Source organism: Branchiostoma lanceolatum, chromosome 18 (genome assembly GCF_035083965.1).
Source record: "Branchiostoma lanceolatum isolate klBraLanc5 chromosome 18, klBraLanc5.hap2, whole genome shotgun sequence".
Classification (NCBI taxonomy): Eukaryota; Metazoa; Chordata; class Leptocardii; order Amphioxiformes; family Branchiostomatidae; genus Branchiostoma; species Branchiostoma lanceolatum.
In genome coordinates this window covers 3,052,506-3,078,004 of record NC_089739.1, presented here as the reverse complement: position 1 = coordinate 3,078,004, position 25,499 = coordinate 3,052,506, and the positions used below count along the sequence as shown (strand labels likewise).

Here is a 25,499-nt window from a genome sequence, read left to right as displayed (position 1 = left end):
GTGTAGCAGACACCCTGTGGTGTTAGATTACATTATGTAGCAAGTGGCAGGACAGAGCTGTCAGCATGGTTACTGGAGGTGTAGCAGACACCCTGTGGTGTTAGATTACATTATGTAGCAAGTGGCAGGACAGAGCTGGAGGGGCTGGTCCCCATATATATATGAATGTTTAACTAAGAATAAATAGAGCAGTAGTTTGTCAGGCTATATTATGTGAAGGTAAACATTATGTATTAGCTTGCAAATGTAGCCTTAAAGTTTCTTGTTTTCAGCTTTAATTTTTTTACCAGTCAGAGTCATCACAACAACACCCTCCTCTCGTAGGGCTGAATCCTCGCTCGGCAAACCCTCCCAGCATCAGCCCTGCTCTTTTCCCCTGATTTGAGGTATTGGTGAAGTCACCACCAAACAGCTTTCAGCCAATCAACCTGCTAGAGGCGGGTGCACAACGGCAAATCTAGACTCTCCAGATAGCGATCTTGCCGTCCTTGGAGCCCGATCCGGTCATGATGTATCTGTCGAAGGCGGCGCACATGGAGCGTATGGCGTCCTCGTGAGCCACCAGTCAATCAACGTGACAATCAAACTCTCCAGATAGCGATCTTGCCATCCTTGGAGCCTGATCCGGTCATGATGTATCTGTCGAAGGCGGCGCACATGGAGCGTATGGCGTCCTCGTGGGCCACCAGTTCCTTCTCCTCGGCGTACGTCCCCTGGTTAAAGATGTGGATGTTGCCACACTTGCCACCCACCCAGATCTAGAAAGTACAAACTTGTATGATGATAAACATCAGAGTATCATTGTATAACAGCAATGCAACTTTTACTTCCTTTTTCGAATTCGAACCTTTACATGCTGCTAGTTTCCGGATTTCATACCAGAACTCTGAATTGATATATTAATGAGGTGAAGACAATTTTTGGATGGTTCAATACAAATGTAGAAGACGAATTCAAGACAAGGTTGTAATTATTAATGAGTCAGTTCTTTTTTTACAGTCATTTAGTGTATCTTATTACCTGGATTACAAAGTATCTGTTAAAAAATGTAATGTACTGTAAATGCAGAAAAGTGAACACTGCATTTTCTCCTTACCTCCTAACACAGAACTAACAGAAGACAAGATATGATGATGAACAGAAGATGGTTTTATGTTTGTGGTTTTTGCAGTGAACTCTTTGCCATGAACTTAAAACCACCGCTAAAAGCCGTTCCATTGTGTGACTGCAGCGTTACTATTGTTCAAACACGAACTCAAAACCACTGTGAACACTACATTTTCTCCTTACCTCCTAACACAGAATTAACAGAAGATGTAAGTGAAGCTACCCTTGCCCTGAGTCTGCACCATTTTGCTGAAGCCTCTACAGGGCACACTGATGGTCTTCATAATTATTCTTTTGCAATTCACGGCGCATATCTACCAATTTTGTTGCTTCTTTGCACGACTTACATGTACAGTATGGCAAAAAATGTTTTTTTGGGGGGGAAATGGACAAAAATTGATGCACATACCAATGTCGTTCACATATTCAAATCAACATAGCCTAACACAGACAGAATTAACAGAAGATGTTATGAAGAATATTATCTTTAGAATTATTATCTAATGTCATTCATACAACTTGGCACAACATGCACTGACAACGGTCTACGAGAGGCCAACCAGACTGTCCGTCAGCGGATACAGAACTGGAGCGACAAGATATGATGATGAACAGAAGATGGTTTTATGTTTGTGGTTTTTGCGGTGAACTCTTTGCCGTGAACTTAAAACCACCGCTAAAAGCCGTTCCATTGTGTGACTGCAGCGTTACTATTGTTCAAACACACACTCAAAACCACCATGAACACTATATTTTCTCCCTACCTCCTAACACAGAATTAGCAGAAGAATTAGATGTAAGTGAGGCCTACCTTGCCCTGAGTTTGTACCATCTTGCTGAAGCCTCTACAGGAAACACTGATGGTCTTCACCACGCTGTAGTCATAACTGTCCCACACAGTCAGCCTCCCGTTGTTACCACTGGCTGCCCAGATCTGATGGGTTCATACACAGGAGTTTATAATTCTTTAATGCAATGCACGGCTGGGTTATTTGCTGGGTTCATACACACACCACACACACGCACACATGCATGCACACATGCATGCGCACACACACACACACACACATACATGTACACACACCCATGCATATGCACGCATGCACACACACACTTGCACGCACACACAAACGCACACTCTCGCACACAAACACACACACACACACACACAAAGTATCAAAAAAATTGCTAGACAGTTCCTACCATTCCGTCTTGTGAGAGTAGGAAGCATTCTATCTGTAGGGGTGAGCTTCCTTCATCGTGCATTTCCAGGGTGTGGAGCGTCTCACCTCCTCTGTTCACCAACAGCAGAGCCTTCTTTGTACCTGCAGGGTGGAGGTCATGTTTAATCTAGTAACAGTTACTGTAATCGAGAAACAAAATTCTTTATTCACAACCAAGAGTTACAACAGCTGATGTTTCAGTGACCATCTGTCATCGTCTTCAGGGCAATACTAACTGCTTCTACTTCAAACTGCAGCTAGGTGTCGCTGCTGCAATGTGTAGAATGTGGATCCAAATGTGACTGAGACTACTGTAAAGGCAGAAATGTTTGCAGTTTTTGCTGTGAACTCTTAACCACAACTTAAAACCACCGCGAAAAGCCGTTCCATTGTGTGAATATAGAGCTACTATTGTTTCAAATGCGAACTCAAAACCACCGCCAACACTCAAATTTGTCACTACCTCGAAATTAAATCCCTGCAAACTTTTCTGCATTTTACAGTATATCCCTTACCCATCACGGTTTATGATACATTTAAGTTCTCGTGGTTTTTATTTTGGCTAGGGCGAAAATGGGGTGCTTGCAGTGGTTTTAAGTTTGCGGCAGGGCTATAGTCACATACTGCTACAGTACTGGACAAAAATGTTCACGGTGGTTTTAAGTTAGCAGTGAAACGGTAGCCGTGAAAACCGCGAACATAAAACCACTGCGAACACTTCTGCATTTACAGAAGTCACTGAATGATGGAACAGAATCACAACATCCTTAGTTTCAGCACCACGGGCAACAACAGTTCAAAACTTTCAAACCTCTGTGAAATGTTTACTTTCTCTTATGTCTTCTTTATTGAAGTTCATTTATCAAACGAATTAGATTTTGAATACCATTACATATTTATATACATTATCATATCTATTCAGAGTTTTGGCATAAAACCGCTTTCTCCAGTCCTATCCTTAGTCACTGACGAAAGATAGCGGATGCTGTCTGAAACGTCGGACTGTTTCAATATTTTATCCAGTTGCTTGAGTAACTATTTTTGGCGAAACACAAGCAAACAAAGACAAAGCCCTGCACTTACAGCACCAGAGGTTCTCTCCCACCAGTTTGATTGACACGAGTCTGTAGACATTCTTCCGATCAACATCCAGTTTTACCTTCTCTGAACTCTACTTTCTGCCACTCCTGCAAGTCTGACACCATCATCCGACTCACTTCCTGCTTCTCTAGATCTATTGACAGTGTATTCAAATAGCTCAGGGCACACACCAACATAATAAACAGACGCAATAGTCCTGTACTTACAGCACCAGAGGTTCTCTCCCACCAGTTTGATTGACACGAGTCTGTGGACGTTCTTCAGCCAGACCTGTCCCTGCTTCTGTAGAGTAGCAGCGCTCCACAGGATGATCTGCCCGTTCAGACTGGCACTGTACACCGTGCTGTAAACACACATTTTTATCTGATGGTTAATACTGTAAATGCATTTATTTTTGCGTCCTTTGCCCTTTTGCTCTAGATGAGGTTTAGCAAACCCTCTGATTGGCTGAGGCTGTTTTGGTGGCGCCGGCGCCAGAACCGTGTCTACCAGGGCTAAAGAGCAGGGCCTCTACGCGAGTGAGCCAACAAATCGAGTGATAGGGGTCCTGCTTTTAGGAGGGTGTATGATGTAAGCTTCAAGTTTGTATCACGATACCAAATTTGCCATTATTGCATTTTCTCCATGCGCGCGCTGGTTTGATTGACACGAGTCTGTGGACTTTCTTCAGCCAGATCTGCCCCTGCTTCTGTAGGGTAGCAGCGTTCCACATCGTGCTGTATGTAAGGAATAGCAGAGAGAGGTTCTCTGATGGAAAAAGTGAAGACAGACTCCAGTTGTTGCCGTGGCCGAGAAACGATCATTATTCCAAACTCACATGTTCTCTCCTGCCTATTCCTCAAGTCGGTCGGTCTTGTCTAACATACTGTGTTCCTAATTTTATACGTTTCTCAACATCTTCAAGATTAGTCATAAGGGATGTGGTAAAGGAGTAACAGTCGCAGGGGCAATGGAGAGCCTAGTGCCGTCTTGCACAGCCTTGTACAGGATTAGCATACACACGTGTCATGCGCAGAGTACATTTCTCAGAAAGCTAGGGGAGTACTCTACTTACACACAACTTTCAATATGCGCTATATTACACTGTAAACACACATTTCTATCTGAAGAACAAAGTTCTTTCTGAAACAAGTTTTACAACACTAAAATTAGACTTACCCAAATTTTTGACTGTACAACACCAGTCTTTGTCAAGAAATGAGCAATCCACCGCTGAGATGATGTCATGTTATGCACGTTAGAGACGGGGGCACTACAGATTTGCTGCAACCTATGATTCACTGCTCACCGAGTCACGTGTCTTATCTGCATAACGTGACGTCATCTCAGCGGTGGATTGCTCATTCCTTGACAGAGACTGGTGTTGTACAGTTGAAAATTTGGGTAAGTCCAATTTTTGTGCAAATGTTGGCTTTTGTTTGGTTTTCCAAGTCTGGGACATTTTTGGAGGAATTTGAAACTTACCTCAGTTCTGGTGAGATGGTCAAGTCCGAGACCATGTCCACATGGTCCAAGAGCTGTTTGTTTGCGGTGTGTGTCTGGATGTCGATGACGTAGATGGTCGTGTCGAAGGAGCCAGCCCAGACTTGTTCTGTACCCACAGCCAACAGGCAACACTGAAAAAGAAACCAATTTGGTTAGTATAATATACATGTACAGCCGTACCTCAGTGTTCTTGCCGCAAAAGCGCCACCTACTTGGACTACTTATAGCGGTGAGAAGCAGCACTCCAGTCAGAGATTCCGAGGAAGGTGTCTGACAGACATCGAAACGTCAGCAGGTGAAACTTTACTGGTTGTGTGAAAAGAAAACTACAATATCCTATCTTCTACCAATCTGATGACAGAAACATGCAAATAAAAGATTAATCGAATGACTATTCAGACTTCAGAAATTTTATGAAGAGAACCCACGCTTTTGAGAGGATCTCAAATCCATGATGGTGCTCATTCCAATGCTCATTCAATGTTTTCATCCTTTTCCAGTGCTAAATTCTTATCTTTGTGGTAAGTAGGGCAATGCCATTGGTTTTAGGAAAAAAAATTAGTCAAAACATTATATACTTGACAGATAGTCTGTTCAAGTACAGTGCTGGTATATTGATTTTCTGGCATTTTGACATATACAGTCAAACCTGGTCGAGCAACCACCTGGCGCAGGCAACCACCTGCCTTCAAAGGACACATTGAAACAGTCCCGTCCTTTTTACATAGTTAACACCCTCTCCCAAGCAACCACCTGTCTTCCCCAACCAGCAACCACATTTTTTGAGTCCCAAATGGGCCTTCACCCTCCCCCGAACAACCAAAATTGATTGACAGCAGCATCCAAGCCAGCAGCGGCCTCCTCAACATGAGGATTTCTGCAAGCTCTGGCACTATATCAGCCATTCATTTAGTCAAATATAGTGCTGGTATATGTTGATTTTCTGACATTTTGACATATACCTAGTTAATGATTTTCGTGGTATTGTACTGATACCCCGATATTCATCTGATCAGCCATACGCGGCCCTAATGGGCTTTCCACTCTTTTTTTTTAAACGAAACTCGCTCAGTGCAAGGCCGTAGGGGGCCAATCATCAAAGCACTGAACTAATTCTTACTGTAGCAGCATCTCTTCGCCCTAGGTCAGAAACATTAATGCTCGAGACAAGCATGACTTCACTGAACCATGGAGAAGCAGGCTGCTCAGGTAATTCCCTACCCCATTCAGGCCGGAATGTTTTGATCCACTCACACCGGGGCATGCCCCTACTCTTTTTTGAAAGGTGTGGTGGGTTCCTTTAACATGCTCAAGGTGGGACTCTCCTGAAACACGGGACCTCCATTTAACGTCCTATCCAAGGGACGTCCCTAACCCTAGATGAGCTAGGTACTCATTTACCACTTACCACTCTGTTGTTGGCCTGAATGAACTGCTGGTCACAGATCCAGGTGCTGGCATCGTACACTTTGACCTGACCCGACCCCATGGCACACCACAGCTGGGGAGAGCTCCTGTTGTCGCCCTTACTGTTGTCTGCAGTTACAACACAAATTAATTATTAGGTATAGTCCAGCGCAGGCTTTTAGCTAGGATTTATAGACAAGGGGTCCAAAATGGGGTGGGGGTGGGGGTGGGGTGTTGCTGCTATGATGCGGGGGTTACGTGTGTTCTCTTATCATACTTTTAGCAGACCATTTTGAGCACGAAAAACTGCTGGTTCCCTCTCTGTCTCCAAATGGGCTCTATGGATTAACGATTTCAGGGTAGCTTTGCATGTCAATCAGTTTTCATGCTGTCCCAGTGTCTGGTAGGACTAAAGCATCTGAGTGACACTGTAACACAGCCACATGTGTCTGTAATTACCAGGGAAACAGGTACGTCCAGCTGAAAAAGAGGGTGTCCAATTTCCTTGTTATTTTAGTATCATGCGTCCAATTGACGCATGGACGCATGTCTAGCTAAATGCCTGGTCCAGCTGCATAGCTTAAAAAAATTAGCTGAATTGTGCACTTTTGTCTAATTGCACCAAATTTGACACAAATGTAGAATTGGTTGAACATATTCTACACAAATCTGGATATGGAGGCATCTCAATTTCTGCCTAGGAGCACTGTGCTCCATTTCCTTCTGTACATTCCAACTCGTCTGCAGTCAAAGACCTTCTAGCTCCTTCATTTTCCGTTGAGAAATTATGTCTTTCTCACTTAACATTTAAGTTATAAATTCAAAGAGGGCCAGTCACTGCCAACACAGGCCGATATCAAACCAAACTATGGTTATAAGTCACTGACAAATGGCACTAACCGTGGACAGCCTGAGAGTTAGGACATCACATCTCACATGCTGTACATTATGTTATGCTATGCTATGTAGTAAAAGTAGAACAATAGATGTGAATTGGAACTCTTCCTCACCCCCTGATGTATACAGAAGTGCTTCAACTGTGTTTCTCACTGATTCACCAGATGATGGGTTCACTCTCTGAATCAGCACCTAAAAAACGAAACAAAAAACTCATGAGACAGTCTTACAATATAGCCCTCGCATCCTTAAAGCTTCAAAATGTGAACTTAGGCCATGTTGATTTGTATATGGATGACATCTTCTAGGAAGCCCAAAACTGAGCGCAGGAATAACAAAAAAAAATTTTGGCGCATTTATTATGAAATCTGAGTAGTAAGGTATCCTGAAAAATGGACTCATCATTTTTGTTCTTTCACATCTTCTTTGACTTTAGAATTGACTTAAATTGGCATTCTCTGACATTAGTATCCGTTTTCCAATGTCCTTTTTGCAATTTGCAGAATATATTTTCTCATTTTGCGTCTGCTTTCTACAGTATTGGTCCAAAGCCATTTTTTTTAAACGGACAAAACTTGATGCACATATGGATGTCATCCATATAATCAAATCAACATGGCCTTATTCAAAGAAACAAGCAGCGGTCCTATTTAAAGAGTGATGTAGAATTACTGTATTTTTTGTCCTATACCTGAGTTGTCTCTTCAGGAAGGTTGTCTTTCCCCTCCTTACGTCTCTTGGTGAAGTAGCAGAGATTCTGTAGACATACCCAAAACAATACCTCCCTGTAAATTAATAGCCTCTTCCATTGAACCCATGACCTGGACTGTCTGTTATGTCTTATTAAGGTAGCAGAACACAGTTCAGATACAAGCATAGTCACATTTGGGACTGCATCTTTGTCACTGCAGTGCCTCCTAGCAGAACCGGTCAGTATTGCATTAAGAAAGGTAGCTGAAGGACTACTAAAACGATGGCAGGTAAAAAATGTCTTGGTTGTATGCAAACACCTTTCAAACCTGATTAATTCATAAATCTGATGAAAACATTTATGGTTCTAAAAACAGACTTTAACAAAAAATGAAGTGCGAAACAAAACATTGCTCACTTCTATCTGTGCTGTAAGACAAGAAAAGTAGTCTAGTAGAACATGGTGATTGTATGCATCTCTAGAAATATGACTCACATTGAGTTTTAAAGCTGATAATATGACATATCGATTTCATGTGAAGATATACATTGCACTGTACCATATTTAATGCATTGACTTAATGTTTTGTGATGAATGAGTTCAGCACCATTGTTAATGTCAGCGTATTTCATGTGAATTTATTGCAACACGCAGGTTGATTTTAATGATCAAAACTGAAACTATATAGTTTGTTTGTTTTTACTTTGTAATGTTAGAATGTTGCATTTTAGTTTTCATGTTTTACATTTTGTCCTCTAGACAATGTGTGGTTATCTGTGCATTTAGCCCATCTGGGCAGGAATATGCAATAAAGACTAATATTATCAATAATTAAAACTAAAACTTACCTCGGCAGCCTTCTCCACCCCTTCAAAGTGAGCGCACTCCTCATAATCCCCACTCAGAACTACAGCGTTGATCAGCAGGACGTTCTGGGCAGCCTGGTGCACAACCTGAGAGTCCTTGGTTCCTACAAACGTGGTCCAAATGAATAACAAGAGTCCGTAGGACACAATTCTCCGTGAAGTATTTATAGTCTGTAAATTTTGGGTGAGGTGTTTGTTCATTTCCTTTGCTAGTGACCTGCTCAGCTGTAAGCAAATGGATCTTGATGTCTGGTAGAGACTATGTGAAAAGTGCATTTTTGATAAGCGGTTATTAAAGAAGTAAAAATATTGACCCACACAAAATTGTACAGTCCAAGTAGTGTTTTATAGCAAGTAAAGAAAATGTGTTTATTTATCTTTTTCTTTCAATACAGGAGGGGTCAACCTGCTGAAAAGTACGTTTTTACAACATGGCACAGATAGGATCTAGAAATTCCGGGAAAAGTCACAAATTTAGATCTAGATGGCTTCTTTTGAAGATCCACGAACCATTCAGCCTTACAACTAAAATGTTTCAGAAATCACAAATATGCAGTGAATTCTCTTTCCACAATTTATTGCAGGCATGCCTGATCTATAGCTATCGGTCTATTTGTATTATCGTAACATTTCTCGAAGGTCAAAGGTCACCGGATCTTTGAAAACACCCGGAAGTGACACAGTCTGGCCGCGGCCTGCGCGTACTATTCTGAGAGAGATATCTTAACAATCTTTCATCCCCTGCGTAAACGTTTTATATTGTCACAGCCTCCGCATTACAAACTACAAGTGTGAGAAGTTTGAAGGTCCAGAGATATCCCATTTTCACACTGTGCGTAAATGTGCGACGGCCGTCTCGTGCGCCAAACTAGTATGCGACCTGCGATTGTACACGGCATACTTAATACACAGACTGAAGCTCACTCGGCACATGTTCGCAGCGAAAACTCACAATTCCTGTTGCCGCATTGGTATGTAACTTGGTATATCACTAGCTAGGGTGCGTGTGGTGATGCACGTTGTCTATTTTACAATGTAACAGTGACTATACGATCATAGCAAGTAGGAAATTTTCGTACCCCGTATCTGCCTGAAGTATTGCAGTCAAGCGTAACGGGTTATAACATGGTCGCTATGCCAAGGCAGTGGCCCTTACCATTAATTATAGGGGTGCAATTTCGATATTGCATTGACGATAAAAGTAGTTACGGCGAAAGAAAGACATTGTGCATCACCATGCCGAACCAGGCAAACGATATGCCAAGTTACACACCAATGCGACAATGGGATCGTGAGTTATAGCTGCGAACGCGCAAACAAATGCATTCCCAATACTCCCAGAAGGAGGTATTCCTCCTTCCCGGAGTAATAAATACATCATGGGAAATCAGACTGTTCGGGCAATACTGAATACACAGTGTTGTATCATACATTTAACATGAAAAATCATCTGAGTTGGTAAACTACATTTACTGTAAAAAACTTTACCACCAGAATTTTTGACCAAATCTCTTCGTTGGTTTGCATGGTTCAAATTCGTTTATTCTGAGCCAGTAAGAGATCTGAAGTGAAGTCAGCTGGGCGTAACGGTTAGAGCGTTGAACTCGGAATCAATAGGTCCCAAGTTCAATACTCACCATGCCCCGACCTTTTGCCCTTGGGAAAGGCACTTAACTTCCAGGACGGTGGAGTGACGCCCACCGAGCCTCTTAATCTGTCAAACTGTGTGCCAAAAAACACACTGCGGATTTGGTTGCCGATGTGCCAACATCTAGCACATTTGCCACCAAGAACCGTTGAATTATTATTATCATTATCATTAAATCTGATGCCACCCACCTTCTGCGATGTTCCTGCCACACCACAGCTCCAGAACCAGCATGAACCACTGGTTCCTCTCCTCCTTCAGGATGGCTGAGAATGGAGTCCGCCCATCCACTGTTTATAGTGGGAGGGGGGATTTACATAATTACATACATTATAGAAAGTTTATTGCAAATTCCTGCCCATAGGCTAATTGCAAGTACAAGTAAATGAAAATCCCTACAAGACATGACTGACAGTCCAGACCTTTGCTGTATATCTTGAGAGCATCAGCGGAGGTTAAGACAGTGTTGTGTTGAAACTTCTCAAGATTCTCGATGTCTCGGATACGCACAACCTCCTCAGTTCTGTCTCCTGTTCTGAACAACAGTCTAAATACACACACAAAAATTCATTTTAAAGATAAGAACCCAGAGCTAAAAAAAATTGACTACAAAATTTTTAAATCTGAGAGTAACAAATTACAGTAGAAAAAATAACCCAAAAGTCCTCAATTCTGTCTTCTGTCCTGAAAAACAGTCTAAATCCACAGAATAATTCTATCTTTTGATATCACATAATATCATATTCAGAACTCAAATCTCTAAAGCTAATGCAAAAAGAATAGGAAGAGAATGGCCTATAAAAAAATGACCCCAATTTAAAGTCTGAGATCATTAAAAAATAATAATGTAATAGCAACCAATTAATTTTATGGTAAGTGGAAAGAATGCTTTGGGTTTTTTTAAGTCCCTTCGAAACCTCAGTGACATAGTGTAAACATACTGGAATGTGTTTCCCCTATGTTCCCATTATGTGTGATTGAAGGAGACACAGAGGAAACCCAATGGAAACACCCCCTAATATCCGTGACCAACTTGAATGTGTTCAAAACAATACTGTAGCACAAAACAGAAACAAACATCATGAATAAACAACATCCATCTTCACACAGCAATGAATCTTCCCTTTTTAATCCCTAATGGTGAAACTTAATTAATTTTCAAATCTTACCTTTTGTGAGTGAGAATGAGCCTGCCAGTTCCTAGGTCACAGCGCATAAGCCTGGAGACTTTCAGCACCCCCTCTTCACGAGTGAGACAGTCCTCGGGCAGTTGACATGCCACCCTACCGTTGTCCAGTTCTGTCTGTACGTAAAAGCAGAGAACAAGGGTTCAGAAAAAACAGAAAACGTAGCATCATAAATAATTTTTTATCCACTAACTCTGTACACAAATTAAAGCAATTACCACCATGCTTTGGATCAGACCTCTAATTGCTTTCAATTTGAAATAACCCAAAGCCTATGTAAGGCAATGTTTATTTGACTATGTGGATGCTTAAAAAAGCAAAAAAAAAAGTTAAAAAAAAAAAGAAAAAAGAAGCAAGACAGGCTGATCACCATTGTAAAACTTACATTCTTGTTGTTTTCATGTGTCTTGAAAAAAAAGGACAATGAAAAAATGAAAAAAATTCAATTCCTTTTCACTGCAGTCAGCAATCTAACTACTTTGCGCATAGTTCAGCCTTTCATAAAAAAAACATATTTCTTGCCTTATCAAAGGTGATATCAAGCAAGTAATGAAGAAATCTTGATTCATAACACAATAAAATGTATGAAAGCTCCCAATATTTTGCAACAAAATATAAAATGATATGCAATCTATAATTGTTACCTCTTTCCAACAGTCATAGAAGATTGAAAATGTGTCTGGATCAAGATCTGAAAACGAAAAATAAGATTTCAGTTCAACAATCATTTTTCCCCCCTAAAATGTAAAATGATATGCAATCACAGAGTGGAACTCGTTGCTACCATGCAACTTGCAAGTACAGTAGGGGTATCCTCACTCGATAGCTTCATACAACGTTTACAGCTAGATGTACAAAGGTTAGGTGCCACAGGCTGATCAGTGTAATATAACCAGATGCTGCTGCACCACATGCCCTCGAAGCTGGTGTGTTATGCTGAAGGGTGGTTATATCGGCTATACTCTGATAACATGCTTTATCATGGAATTGTCAATACTTTCTGTGAATACAATAATGATGAAGGAATATGCTTCCTTACAATTTGTGTCTTCGAGAGTCAGGGACTGGAACAGCCTCTCGATAACTTCACTGTCCACAGCGATGTCCAGCAGGCGGATATGTTTACTGAACTCATGGAGATCTGAAATAAGTAAACAAAGGAGGTAAGAAAGGTTATATACTATGTAGCCTCTACCAGGCTCCAGAGATGGCTGGAAAGAGTAGAAACTGGCCAAATAGACAGATAACATGTCACATTAGTTTTCTGACCAAGGAGTACAGTTTGCTGCATCCTAAAGATTACAGTCATTTCTCTGTACAGTCAAACCCCTGGATTAGGACCACACCAATTGTGGTCACTTTTTGATGCTTCGTTAGATTATTTTCCCATTGACCTAAGCATTGAGAATCCTGTACATGTCCATAGTGGCCACCTGCCTACTTTGACATTTTTCTTCATGCCCCTCGAGTGGGCACCATAGACATGGTTGACTGTATATATAGTTCAAAGCTTTCTTTACATTCCCTTTACCCATGTCAGGAATGTCTCTGTAGCTCAACTGGTAGCAGCCTCACAGTTAAGCTCCTGGTTCAAATTACAGTCAAACCTGGTCTAGCAACCTCCTGGCGCAGGCAACCACCTGCCTTCAAAGGACACATTGAAACAGTCCCGTCCATTTTTACATAGTTAAGACCCTCTCCCAAGCAACCAATTGTCTTCCCCAACCAGCAACCACTTTTTTCAGTCCCAATGGGGCATTGACCCTCTCCTGAACAACCAAATTTGGAGAGGGTAGTTGATAGCTGGGAGACCCCGGTTCAATCCTCGTAAGGGCATCTCGGTTGGGGCTGCACCCCTCTATGGGAAGAGACGTAAAACTGGGGGATCCCATGTTTGAGGAGGTGCCCCAAGCACGTTAAAGTGGAAGGGCTAGCAACCCTTCCCTGTAAAAAGTATATCCACCTACTGAAACAGCAAGGACACTTGCCATGTGCCACTAGGCGCTACAAGGGTCTGAAAAAACAAACAAACAAACCTACCCACGTCCCTCTGAGGTAGCTGGTCGAAGTCCAGGGCGATGATTAACCCTTGACCTCTGTCGATCTCGGTGCTCATCCTACGCAGTTTCCCCAGCATGGTTTTACGCTCCATGGGCCCGCCCTTGTACAGCCCCTTCTGTTCCAACTGGCTCCTCTCCACCTCACTCAGACTGTTAATGATGCCCTGCACATGTCTGAAATAAACACTCAGACTGTTAATGATGCCCTGCACATGTCTGGAATAAACACTCAGACTGTTAATGATGCCCTGCACATGTCTGGAACAAACAGGTCACCGTTTACTACGATTACGGTGTGTTTTGAATTGTTTGTGGTGGTTTATTTTCACAGCTATCACCAATCATGACGCTGCAAATATGCATTTCCATTGTAATTTTACGTTGAGGTACCACTGGAGGAGTCTATTCTTTGCACAGAAGGACATTTGATAAGTGACAAGCGTTTTCGGACTGGGAATGCGGGCTGGAAGAATCCATTCTTGCATGGAGGGAGTTTTCTTTTCAAATGCGATTTGGACTGGGGTGATCAATTTTTTAGAGTAAGTTTTTTTAATTGTTCATACATGGGGTTGGCTGTGGAAGAGTCCATTGATGTATAGAGGTCATATTGCGAAAGCTCAATTTGGGCTGGGATGACTTTGCGATAGATCATTTTTGGAAAGAAGTATTTGGAATATTTCGGTTTTGCTCAGGTGTGACTTTGGAACAGGCCATTTTTGTATAGGGAGGAATGGGTGAAATGTGCTGTATTTGCTCACAAATGTTGCTTTCCTACTTAATCAGTACTCACTCTGCTGGGAAGAGCTTGACATCGACTGAACAGAGGTTGTGGAAGTCTTCCAGGGCAGTGAGGGACGAGTCTTCCGCTGCGTACAACATCCCCCGCAGGTACAGGTAAGGCGCTCGGAGGGAAGGTTCACAGTTCTGTAAGCAATAACAACTTCAGCACCAAGGGCAGGGATAACAATCTGAAAGTATGATGCCTTGCTTGATTGGCTGGCAGATCTAGTATCAACAGTTCTTAACATTTGTATCTAACATGACTGTAACAAAATAAGACTGACTGTTAGACTTCAAAATGAAAGATTTCAACATTTTGTTTTGTTTTGACATCATAAATTATTGTTTTCAAAGTGAAAGCTGGAAGAAAGGAATATGACACTTTTCACCGTTAAAAAATTTGGAACTTTTTACAAACTAAGGGACAATTGTGGAAGGGAATAGTACAGAAAACAAACCTCAATGCTGACAGTGTATTCATATGTGGTTCTAATGGAAAATGAATGTGGTACCTCTAAATAGTTGGTCAGTTTCTGTATGCAGCTTTCGTAGAAGTGAGCTGTAGAAATAGTCAGAAAGAAAGGTCACAACAAGATATGTACATTCAGTTTACCCTACATACATGTTAAACATTGGTAAGCTAAAAGGGCTTTAAAATTGATATTTTGTCTGTTGTCAACATTGCTTTCAACATACAAAGTTACAAAGAGAGTGTAATAGGTAGTCCAATGGTTAGCAATCCAGCCTTTGGACCAAGAGGTTCGGAGTTTGAATCCCAGCTGTTGTTATTTACCTGGTATGTCTGCTACCGGAAAGGATTGCAGTCCTAACGAAAGGATGTTATGCCTTGGTCCACTGTTCATTGTATTTGACGAATGCAGATACAGGACTCTAAATGTACAATGAGCATGTAGATACTGTACATATAGCGTCTGTATTCTACGGCATGACCATTGGAAGATTAACTCTTCAACAAGCTAAACTGGTCGAGATCAGTGTCAAGTTTTTTCCCACAGAACACAAAGTGAAAACTTTGTCTCACCAGGAGTTGTTTTGTCTGTCTTTCGGTGAGCCTGGGTAAAAGTCGGCAGTTGAAAGGTACAGGTGGGGCCGTTGACCTCTAGGCCAAAGTTCACAACCCCTGACCTTCGGTTCTTCTGCCCAGGAGAGTTGGCACTAATCTTACGTCTCCTGTGATAAACAATGGAAAAGATAAGAAAATTTCATATTTTGTGGGTAACAAAAAACACAATGGCAAATGTGTACAGTTGTCCTCTAAGCATAAACGTTTAAATACAGTGCATTCAAAGGACAAATACATTAAAGATATTACAAAAATGTAGTTATGCACAGCTCTATTCTGCCACTTGCTACATAATGTAATCGAATACCACATTGTGTCTGCTACTTTATCAGTAACCATGGTGACAGCTGTGTGATTCAGGTCAGTGACCTCATTTGTTTGAAACGGAAGAAGAGGAAGAAAAACACAAAATTTGAAATCAGTTGTAATAAGTTAGTATTTCTAAGCATTTAGTTAAGTTTACTTTGTATTATTATTAGCCCGAACCTGATGAGTTTGTTTTCGGGGACCTGATCCTTCTCCTCCCCCTGCCACTGCATGGTCTCTTCCATGATGGAGTAGTAGTCTCTCTTCTGGTCCATTCTGTCCTGGAGGAACTTCTTAAACATGTGCGACTGGCACACCTGGAAGAGAGGGCAGTTCTTGTCAATGATCTACTAACGTCATGTCCTGGAGGAACTTCTTAAACATGTGCGACTGGCACACCTGGAAGAAAGGATAGTTCTTGTCAATGATGTACTACCATCCTGTCCTGGAGGAACTTCTTAGACATGGGCGACTGGCACACCTGGAAGAGAGGGCAGTTCTTGTCAATGATGTACTACCATCCTGTCCTGGAGGAACTTCTTAAACATGTGCGACTGGCACACCTGGAAGATAGGTTACAATGTAGTTATTGTCAATGATCTACTACAAATCTCAGAAACAGACGACACATACTGAGCAATTCAAGACAATGTTTCGTAAACTTCATTTATGGTTCATCATGTCCTTTAAATGCTGTTTACACATGTGCACACACACACACACACACACACATATATATATATATATATATATATATATAAATTATAATATTACTGTAATTCACTTTATCGTCATGGCAGCAAAATTTCATGGTGTAAGGGAAATGGACATTTTCATCGAACTTTAACTTCACGATGGTGGCAAGTGATTTACAGAACGGATGTGTGAAGGAATCCTAATAACAGGTTTTTTTTAACGGTGATGATAAGTGCATGGTACAGAGGTAACCATGAAAACAGTGAACATAAAGTTACAGTGAAAGAAACAAGAATTACAGTACATGTTTTTTCTCTCAGAGAATAAACCAATCATGTAGTCCCTCCCACTATTCCCCAAGGGTAGGAGAAAACTGGACCATACTACTATATACCAGGCTATCATAGACTCACATGCACTCAGTATATAACAATTAAAGATATTCCACCATGGGAGATAAACTACATTCAGTACGTCCCCCTACCTCTCTGAAGAATGGCTGGTCCCCGTCCTCCTGGGCTGCTAGGAACTTGTCCTTGTTTAGATACCTGCGATGGTTGACGGTGCTCACATACTCCTTCACATCCCTGAAATATGCATATCAAATCAATTTGGTTTCTTTTAAACATACAAACTTGCAAATAAAGAGATACATGCTTGAGAAAAATCTGTAAGGTAAATTTTCCAAAGGAGTTTTTTCTTCAGTTTAGAAGGAATCATGAACTGATTTTGTGTTTTCTATGGTTGTTTAAACCATTTTGTGAACAAGAATGAACTGCTGGTATATAGAATTACAATCATTTTTGGTAAGACACATTATGCTTTTGAACACTATAATTTTGATGCATTGTCAGTGTTTACCGGCCCCCATAAAGGGTTCAATCAGTCATAGGCCACTCCTACTTTAAGCAAGGTCCAGGTCTAAAGAGTTAAATCATGATCAGGGTTAACCGTTCATCTAAAGTAAAGAGAGGAACAGGAGCAGAGTGCCCTCATGCCCTGACCATCGCCCCCTTACCCTGGGGAGCAGATTCTCTGACAAGCATAAAATTCTGATTGACCAGGGATGTTGCTAGGTCACATGTGGCCACAGTCTTCAACTGTGACCTGTCTGACAGTAATTCCCCCCTCCGGAAGGCATAGAATGCCCCATTTTAACTTTAAATTTTCTAAAACACACACTAAGGAAGGGAGAAAACCCCCCTTCCACACCATCCCTCCGCTTGGTCGCTTCGCTCCCTTGCAATCTTTTTCTACTTCTAGAAAAACGCCTGATGATCATAGGCGAAGCTATCTGGGTCTTACCTGAAGAGTCTGACCATAGTCTGCAGGAAGGCTGTCTGTATGTCCCTGCTGAGTTCCTGCTGCCAGGCGTCCCTGTGTCGACGAGCCTCCTCCACAGACGTGGGGGTGGGGGCATGCAGGCAGGAGAAGTCATACTGGAACTTCATGGTACCGCACCTGGAATACATTCCTTATTCTTTATTCTTTATTAGAATAAATTATCAATAGGAACATAGTACATATGACGGTACAATACAAAATTCAGAGCAATAAATGAATGACTGACTGAATTAATGTAATTGAGTGAATGGATGAATGAAAGAATGAGCAAATGAAAAAATGCTGAAATACAAATGTATATCATAGTGACATTTATATGTATAGCACATTTGCGTAATAACTTCATACTTTGTGCATTTTAAAACCCCGCAAAATCGATGATCCCCTTAGTTTCGCAAGCCTAAAAAAACTCTGGCCACGATTTTCAGTGAGTTCTCACATCACAACAACGTCATATTTTTGCATTGTGGACGTTGTTATACATTGTGATAGTGTTGTTTGAACTAATCAGGTAAAGAAATGACTAAATAACTTGACTTTCAAAATCTGATTTTCGGGCCCTAAAATTGATTGGGTTTCCTTTACTAAAAAATAATTGAATAACAACAAAAATCCAAATGAAAAGCTACTTCACTTTTCTTTGAAGAACTCTGCAGCTGCCCGTGGGAAACAGGGGAGTTCTGAGTTGTCCATGTGACAGTCAGCCATCAGAACCTCACCAGACTGGATATCTGCAACCACAATCCCTGGGACCTGCAATATGTGTGGGATAAAACATTCTTAACTGTACAGTTATATGATGATTTATGATATATTTCATATGTATGTGTGTAACGTGAGCCATGGCAAAGCCACATTGCACTACCAGCTACTTGAAAAAGCATCATGATTCACTTCAATTGAGGAGGACATAATTAGAAGAAGACTTATATAATTGTGATAGATATATAGCCTCAGGTATCCATTCTTTCCTAGCTTCATTTGCTCCCGAATAGACTGGCACTTGTTGATAGAAAAATGATTGACATTTCAACATTTGCCTAAAAATACAGGCCGGAGTTCTGATTGGCTGAGACTGCATCACAAGTTAGACGGCGTGATAATGAAGTTCAAATAGGCATTCTAAAGGTCATCCCCCATTACATCGGTTCGGAGATACAAATTCATAAAGTTGTCTTGTGTATATTTAATCCCTGAAATAAAGAAGGAAGCTGGGGCCAAAGGATTCAATGGGGAATGGTGCCAGACTATTCTGCATGGAAGTGATCGTGATCAGTGCAAACCAAAATATGATGGATTAGAGGCTAAATTGTAAATCTGATACTAAAATCAAACTACATAATTTCACTGCATTTTACAGCCTACATAATCATACTTTTAATAAATCATTGTACTTCATTTTCGTTGATTTCGATAGCTTAGATCCCCAAGGAGTTATTGAAAAGGATAAGATTTGAAAATCACAGACTCACCCAGATTGTTTCTGTCAACTTGGAGGCAGAAAAGAGTAAAAGTTAAAGAAGAATATTAAAGAATATTTCGAAGTAGGATGAGAGAGAAGTTAAGAAAAACACATGATTAAAAGCAGCAAAGCAGCATGAGAAGGCAACAGTTAGTAACAGTAGATAGACATCACAGACTGCTATCTTGGTAACCTCCTATTCAATAATATTTACCTGCTAGACATAGGTTAGTCATGTAAGACCCCGATTTGAAAAACACTGTGTATTTCAGATATCTCTAGTGCAGCACCCCCAAGGTTTTTCATGTGCATTATACTGGGGGAAGTTGCATTGGAGATCTCTTTAGACACATTTTTTGGGATGGAGGATATGCAACCTGGTGGAATTATGTTAGTAGATGGAGAATGCATACATGTGTAGATCAAAGATGGGGACTATAGTCATTTTGCATACAATGTTGAGGAGGGAAATTTAATCACACTCAGCCTGAGCTCTCTGCATAAAAGAATTATATGCTTTGGCAACATTGAGGCATTTTGAAGTGAAAGGAGTAGACTGATCCTGAAGCGTCCATCCCACTTGACAGTTCAACCAATAAGAGAATGACAATCAATAAGCAGATTAACCAATAGGAGAGTTGTATTCCTAGGTCTTTATGGGGATTATGTGAGGAAAAACTTTGACTCAGTCTCTATGTATACCTTGATGATTTTCTCCCTGTGTGAGACGTGACAGCCCATCATGAAGACTCCGGGAGCCTCCACCAGGTCCACCATGGAGTTGGACAGCACAGGCACGTAAACGTTGTGCCACACAAACGGCTGCACGTACGTCAACAAACTCTGCAAAACAACGACAAAAGGACATACTTGAACTGTAAATTAATCAATTTTCCCAGTGGCCTTATAAATTTCTCTGTAGGAGCTCCCCCATCAGCATGCAAGCACGTCAAACCCCCAGATGATGGGGAAAAGAAGACATTAAACCGGATAGTGAGTGAGTGAGTGTGAGAGATAAAGAGGTTTTCCTCAGTGTTTTTGAATTTGCCGTTGAAACAATTTTTGTTGTCATGAATTCTAGGGGGAGAGGTCACTGCAAATAGCACAAAATGTAATCACCGCAAAAGTTTCAAGACTTACAGTAAATCATCATAATTCACATCTGAATGGCCAACATATACCAAAGACTTTGAAAATGATACATTCAGCACTCAGCATTTAAGAGTATGATAATTGAACAAACACCACTACCAGTAGACTAATCCTCTTGAACTCACAGTGCTTGGCCAACGTTGTGTGGCCCAAGGGCAATACGTGTATATAGAATGGAGATGTGCACTGCCCTTTGCACCACGTATGGTATCGGAAGGACTTAAACTTTCCTTAGACTGTTACTGAATGTTTGGTTTCAATCTAGGAATGACTAAAATAATTCTTATCAGTAAGTCTAAAAGACAAATAGTAATATATTCAAAATCATCTTGACTACTTATCCAAGCCTACCTCCATGACAATAGTGAGGAGTGCGTAATCTGAGGCCAGGAATACGATTCTCTGCTCAGTCAGGATGCAGGCCACCAAGGTCAAAATGGCGTCCAATGAGAAGCTGAGGAAGGGATAGTGTAGCGGCATGTCCAGAACTCGTCGGTCTGGGTCCGCGGGCGGAGGGACGGTCACCAGGAACTTGTTCAACTGGAACGACTGTCATAAAGGAATAAAAACAAATTAAAACGTTACTGTGGATGAAAACTAATTAAGGTTTTTGTGCATCCACAACCGTTTCCTTATTGTTTCTACGACTCCTTATGTGCTAACTGAACATACTGCAGGGGTTCATCTAAATCAGGAAAGAGGGGCGCTGCACCCTCTTGTTTCAGCCCAGCACCCCCTTGTGGAATTCAGATTTTACCTTAATATCCTGCAGCATACAGCCTTCACTCAGCAATGGATTCTTCCATAAATATATAGAATTTGCTACCTCGCCTGTGTGTGCTCCCTCTTATTCAATTTTTCTAGAAAAACCCCTGATACTTTTTGTACATGTCTAAACTGAGGAAGGGATAGTGTAGAGGTGTGTCCAGAACCAGTGGCTGTGTTTGATAGAAAGGAATGAAGACAATATTGAAAAAGGATTGAGGTTTTCAGCATGGATAAACTGAGGAAGGGATAGTGTTGAAGCATGTCCTCTCATTCTCAGCAGTCTCGGCCACTCATGTATCTTTCATTTGTTTGTTCATTTGTTCATTCATTCGGTATGTTCGTTTGATCTTCCACTAATCCATCCATCATTCCATTCGTTGATTCATTGATTTATTCACTCATTCAAAGTCACATTCATTCATTCCTTCTTTCATTCATGCATCTGTTCATTCAAGTTCATTTCTTACCATCTTCATTCAATACATACATGCACATGTACTTACAATGGCCAGTTGTCCCGGAGGCGGGTATGGCACCAGGGCCAGATTGGAGCTGAACTCTGCCACCACCATCTCCATGGTCCGCACATCTTTGTGTAGCTGCTGCACCAGGCTGTGGGGGCAGAAGTTAAACAAGACGGCTTTGTTTGTTTTTTTGTTAGCTGGTGACTCTATTGAGCATGTGGAAACATTTGATAAACATTTACGACACAAATTATCTACTAGTAGTCAAAATTAAGCTTCTGCCCATTTTTGAAAAAAGAAATCTAACAACATGCAATGTCTTAACAAGCTTTAAAAGAACAATGAGTAAAAAATATATACATTTGAGTCTAGTTCTCTTTTGAAGTCAACTTTACTAGTATTATAATATTTAATTTGAAACCAGAGGATCTAAACAAGAAATCAAGACCACAACAAGTCCAGAAACAAAGATACAAAAACCAGAAGTTCTGCTGCAGTACCAAGGTCGGCCACCAGGAGGCCTTGGCTGTCGGGTTCACAACACCGACCCATGTACCAAATATCATCGTAATTCATTCAGAGATTCTTAAGATATTCCGCTGGACATGAGAGCACACACACACACACAGAGTAAAAACTATACCTCCATTTTTCATTAGGGTAAAAACTCAGGAAAGATGAATTGTTGACCTACCAAGTAAGGCAATCTCTCATAGTAAAGAAGTATGGAGCTCTGGAAACCATACAGCAGCACAGGGGAACAAAACAGATCTTGGTTCCTTCCTCCCCCGCGTCGTTCAGTGGAACGGCCCGTATGGTATACTCCGACTTTCCCCTAACCTAAATAGATATTGATCATGATTATCACAACTCATGTTTTTGAGTTAGCAAGGAATGCAAACAAGATTCAACCATATGATGGGGATTAAAAGACATAAAATTGGAGATGGAGAGAGAGAGAGAAAGAGAGAGAGATCTAGAGAGAGAGAGAGAGAGAGACAGACAGACAGACAGAAAGAGAGACAGAGAGAGAGAGAAAGAGAGAAGAAAATGGACACAGTAAACAGTATGTCACGACAGATTCTTTTTATATTTGGGTATTAAAAAAGAAAAACTATAATTCTTACCTGACTGGCCAGGAATTTTCTATAGAAAGTGTAGACAGTGGCATATGAGTGGGCACCAGAGATATCCGTCAGTACGAGGTAGTGTACGTGGTCCTTCGGTCGGTCTTTGTAAACATACGCATTCCCTGTACAATATGAACAGATTCATTAAATACATTTAGAAAGAATATGGAGAAGAAACATACTACTTTCATTATTATAATAGTTGAATCTACTGACAAATTCATCTGAGATTAACTGGAAAAGTTAGAAAGAATCTTCCACAAAGTTGAAGCTTGATTGGTGAACAGTGAAAGATTTACTTAGTAGTCGCTCTTGGTAAAAAATACTACGAAAGCCCAGGAAGACATAGAGGCATAGCACAAACCCTTTCCATACTAAATAGGTCTATTAAACACATTGTAACAACAATAATAAAGGGCTTTTCAGAAAGTAATTCTTCAACTTTTAAAACACAACATTAAACAATGCCATACCAGGCAGACAGAGTGGAGGTAGGGCGGAAATGACATCTGACCCCACAGGAAGTGCAACAGAGTGTTTCCCAGTGGGAGTGAGTCTCCTCAGCGACTGACTCCTCCTGGTCTTCACCCCCTTGCCCGAGGGGGGGATACTGGAGGACACCCCCCTGGCTGGGGAGGGGGGTATCGTGGAGGACCACGTGGAAGTGGTAAAGGACGCCATTGAATCGAAGATGGAGGAGGAGTTGGGAAAGTTGGCAACTTCGTGCGCGCAGGCCGCCAAGACTTGGGGTTCAAACGCTGTCGTGAAGAGTGGCAAGGACCCCGGTAGTCTCTCTGACGACTGTAAGAAAAGGAATTTAAAAAGTCAGATTTTTACAAAACATTCTTGATAACAATGTGAAAAATTTTTCTATTCAACCTTTAGCACACTGAAGTAGCCGTTTGGCACCTGATTCCCTATCGGTTACAGAGTTAGGCAGCAGGGAAAAGGTTAAGGATACAAAAGTGGCATCTGACAGTAACTATCACCAGGTGTGTGCAGATACAGGTGTAAACAGGTGTTCCTACCTGCACAGGTAAGTTATCAGGTACCAGTCCTGTGTGCTGGTCCATCCCCACTACCACCAGTATCTCCATCAGACTGTTGTGAAGTTTGCCTGACGACCCCATCTTTGTCCCGATGTGAGTGTGGTTCAAGCACCTGACTTACTGACCAGTCTAACTGGCCCGGACCTTTTAGCCTTACAAGTGGTAAGTGCGTTGGGTTTGTGCGCTGGGAGCCCGGGTTCGATACCAAACTGTTACACCGAGAACTCACTCACACAGTCACAAGCAGCAACTTAAGTCTTTCAGAACATTCCTGAAAAAGATAGAAAATGTGGACAACATGTGATGGCTTATCATTATTTCCTGTATGCCATAGAGGCAATCAGAGATGGCAGACTTCACTCCCTTATACTAGTACTCAGGTACCTTTGTCACTGTGAGTTTGTCACCCTTCCAGTGTCATGTCACGCAACAAAAATTATGAGAATGTACACCGAGAATGTATGCCAATATTTCCCTGCCTGTGAATTTTGACAATTTCAAAAACACATGATAAGAACACTGACGAATAGACACAAGACTGATATAGTGATAAAATTGAAATCTCCTTGGATAGACAACAAGTTACAACAAAAACAATTATATGTAACGTTACCTCGAACTCCAGCTCTTGCATTCAAGTGTTGAAGTGAAATTTTATATCCAAATGAAACCATAGGGTCAAGAAACCTTAAAAGCTGAGACAGTGGCTTACTACATGTTCTGTCTAACGCAAAACCCTAGCTGTAATTTATGACACGATTGTCATACTTGTTGTTGTTGTTGTTGTTGTCCTTGTTTAACGTCTATTATTTCGTTAGACATGGTCTCCAGGTGCTGTGCTGGTCGCTAGGTTTCAGTTCTTGTTGATTTCTCGCTAGGTTTTTATTAGCACTTGGTGACTTGAGGTAGCGTGTTGCTGGGTGTGTTTCAGTTGAGCACGTCGAATCTGCGAGTGCTCTCGATGTACTGGGAGAATGTTCTGTACATCTGTGTGTTGATTACGTCTGTGAGGTCTTCTCTCATTCCAGCTAGAGTGACGATGTCCGTGTGTCTGTTCTCCGCTGGCGTGCCGTAGGTCTCGTATGTGCTTTCGATCTCCAGCAGCATTTGGTGTCTTTCCCTTTCATAGCGGGCGCAGTGGTACAGGAAGTGGTTGGTAGTCTCCGGGGCGTCGCAGTTAGGGCAGTTTGGAGACGTCTCAGGGTTCTTCCAGTTTTGGTAGGCATTGAGTTTAGTGTACTTGAGTATGATTTAATATTTAACAGAACAACACCTGTCGACTGTCGGTCTCTATTTTCATACGAACTGCAAAAAGAGGAAAGGTAAAAACTTACCTGTGCATAGAAAATGAAGACTTGAACACGGAAACATCTGAATACAACAGTCACGAGTCATCAGACGGAAATAATAGACCGAAACCTTAACATCTTCCTAGCTGGTGTCAAAACTGAAACTTCATCAACAACTCGTGATCAACCTTTGACCTTTAGCCTAGAAAAAAGTCAGCTGTTCAATGTTCCAATATAAGTGCCTTATCCTCAACAATAAAAGTGTAAAACATTTTATTTGATTCAATGATTCATTATCTTATA

At 41.3% G+C, this 25,499-nt stretch overlaps 1 protein-coding gene across 1 annotated transcript; it reads right to left on the bottom strand.

Annotated features, from left to right (window-relative positions):
* Positions 1 to 78: 78 nt before the first annotated feature.
* LOC136423915 (DENN domain-containing protein 3-like) lies at positions 79 to 25,403 on the bottom strand. Its single transcript, XM_066412306.1, has 30 exons — positions 25,242 to 25,403; positions 23,887 to 24,178; positions 23,332 to 23,659; positions 22,856 to 22,980; positions 22,423 to 22,568; positions 21,768 to 21,876; positions 20,848 to 21,045; positions 20,047 to 20,187; positions 18,517 to 18,635; positions 17,844 to 17,999; positions 17,023 to 17,125; positions 16,023 to 16,159; positions 15,495 to 15,643; positions 14,965 to 15,011; positions 14,463 to 14,596; positions 13,653 to 13,846; positions 12,652 to 12,753; positions 12,257 to 12,303; positions 11,595 to 11,728; positions 10,848 to 10,972; positions 10,617 to 10,715; positions 8,760 to 8,881; positions 7,912 to 7,977; positions 7,334 to 7,412; positions 6,325 to 6,452; positions 4,896 to 5,047; positions 3,638 to 3,774; positions 2,311 to 2,432; positions 1,919 to 2,041; positions 79 to 758 (listed from the first exon to the last, which is right to left on the bottom strand). The coding sequence occupies exons 2-30, from the start codon at positions 23,986 to 23,988 to the stop codon at positions 582 to 584; spliced, it is 3,801 nt and encodes a 1,266-aa protein (XP_066268403.1). The 5' UTR covers positions 23,989 to 24,178; positions 25,242 to 25,403; the 3' UTR covers positions 79 to 581.
* Between the last annotated feature and the right edge of the window lie 96 nt (positions 25,404 to 25,499).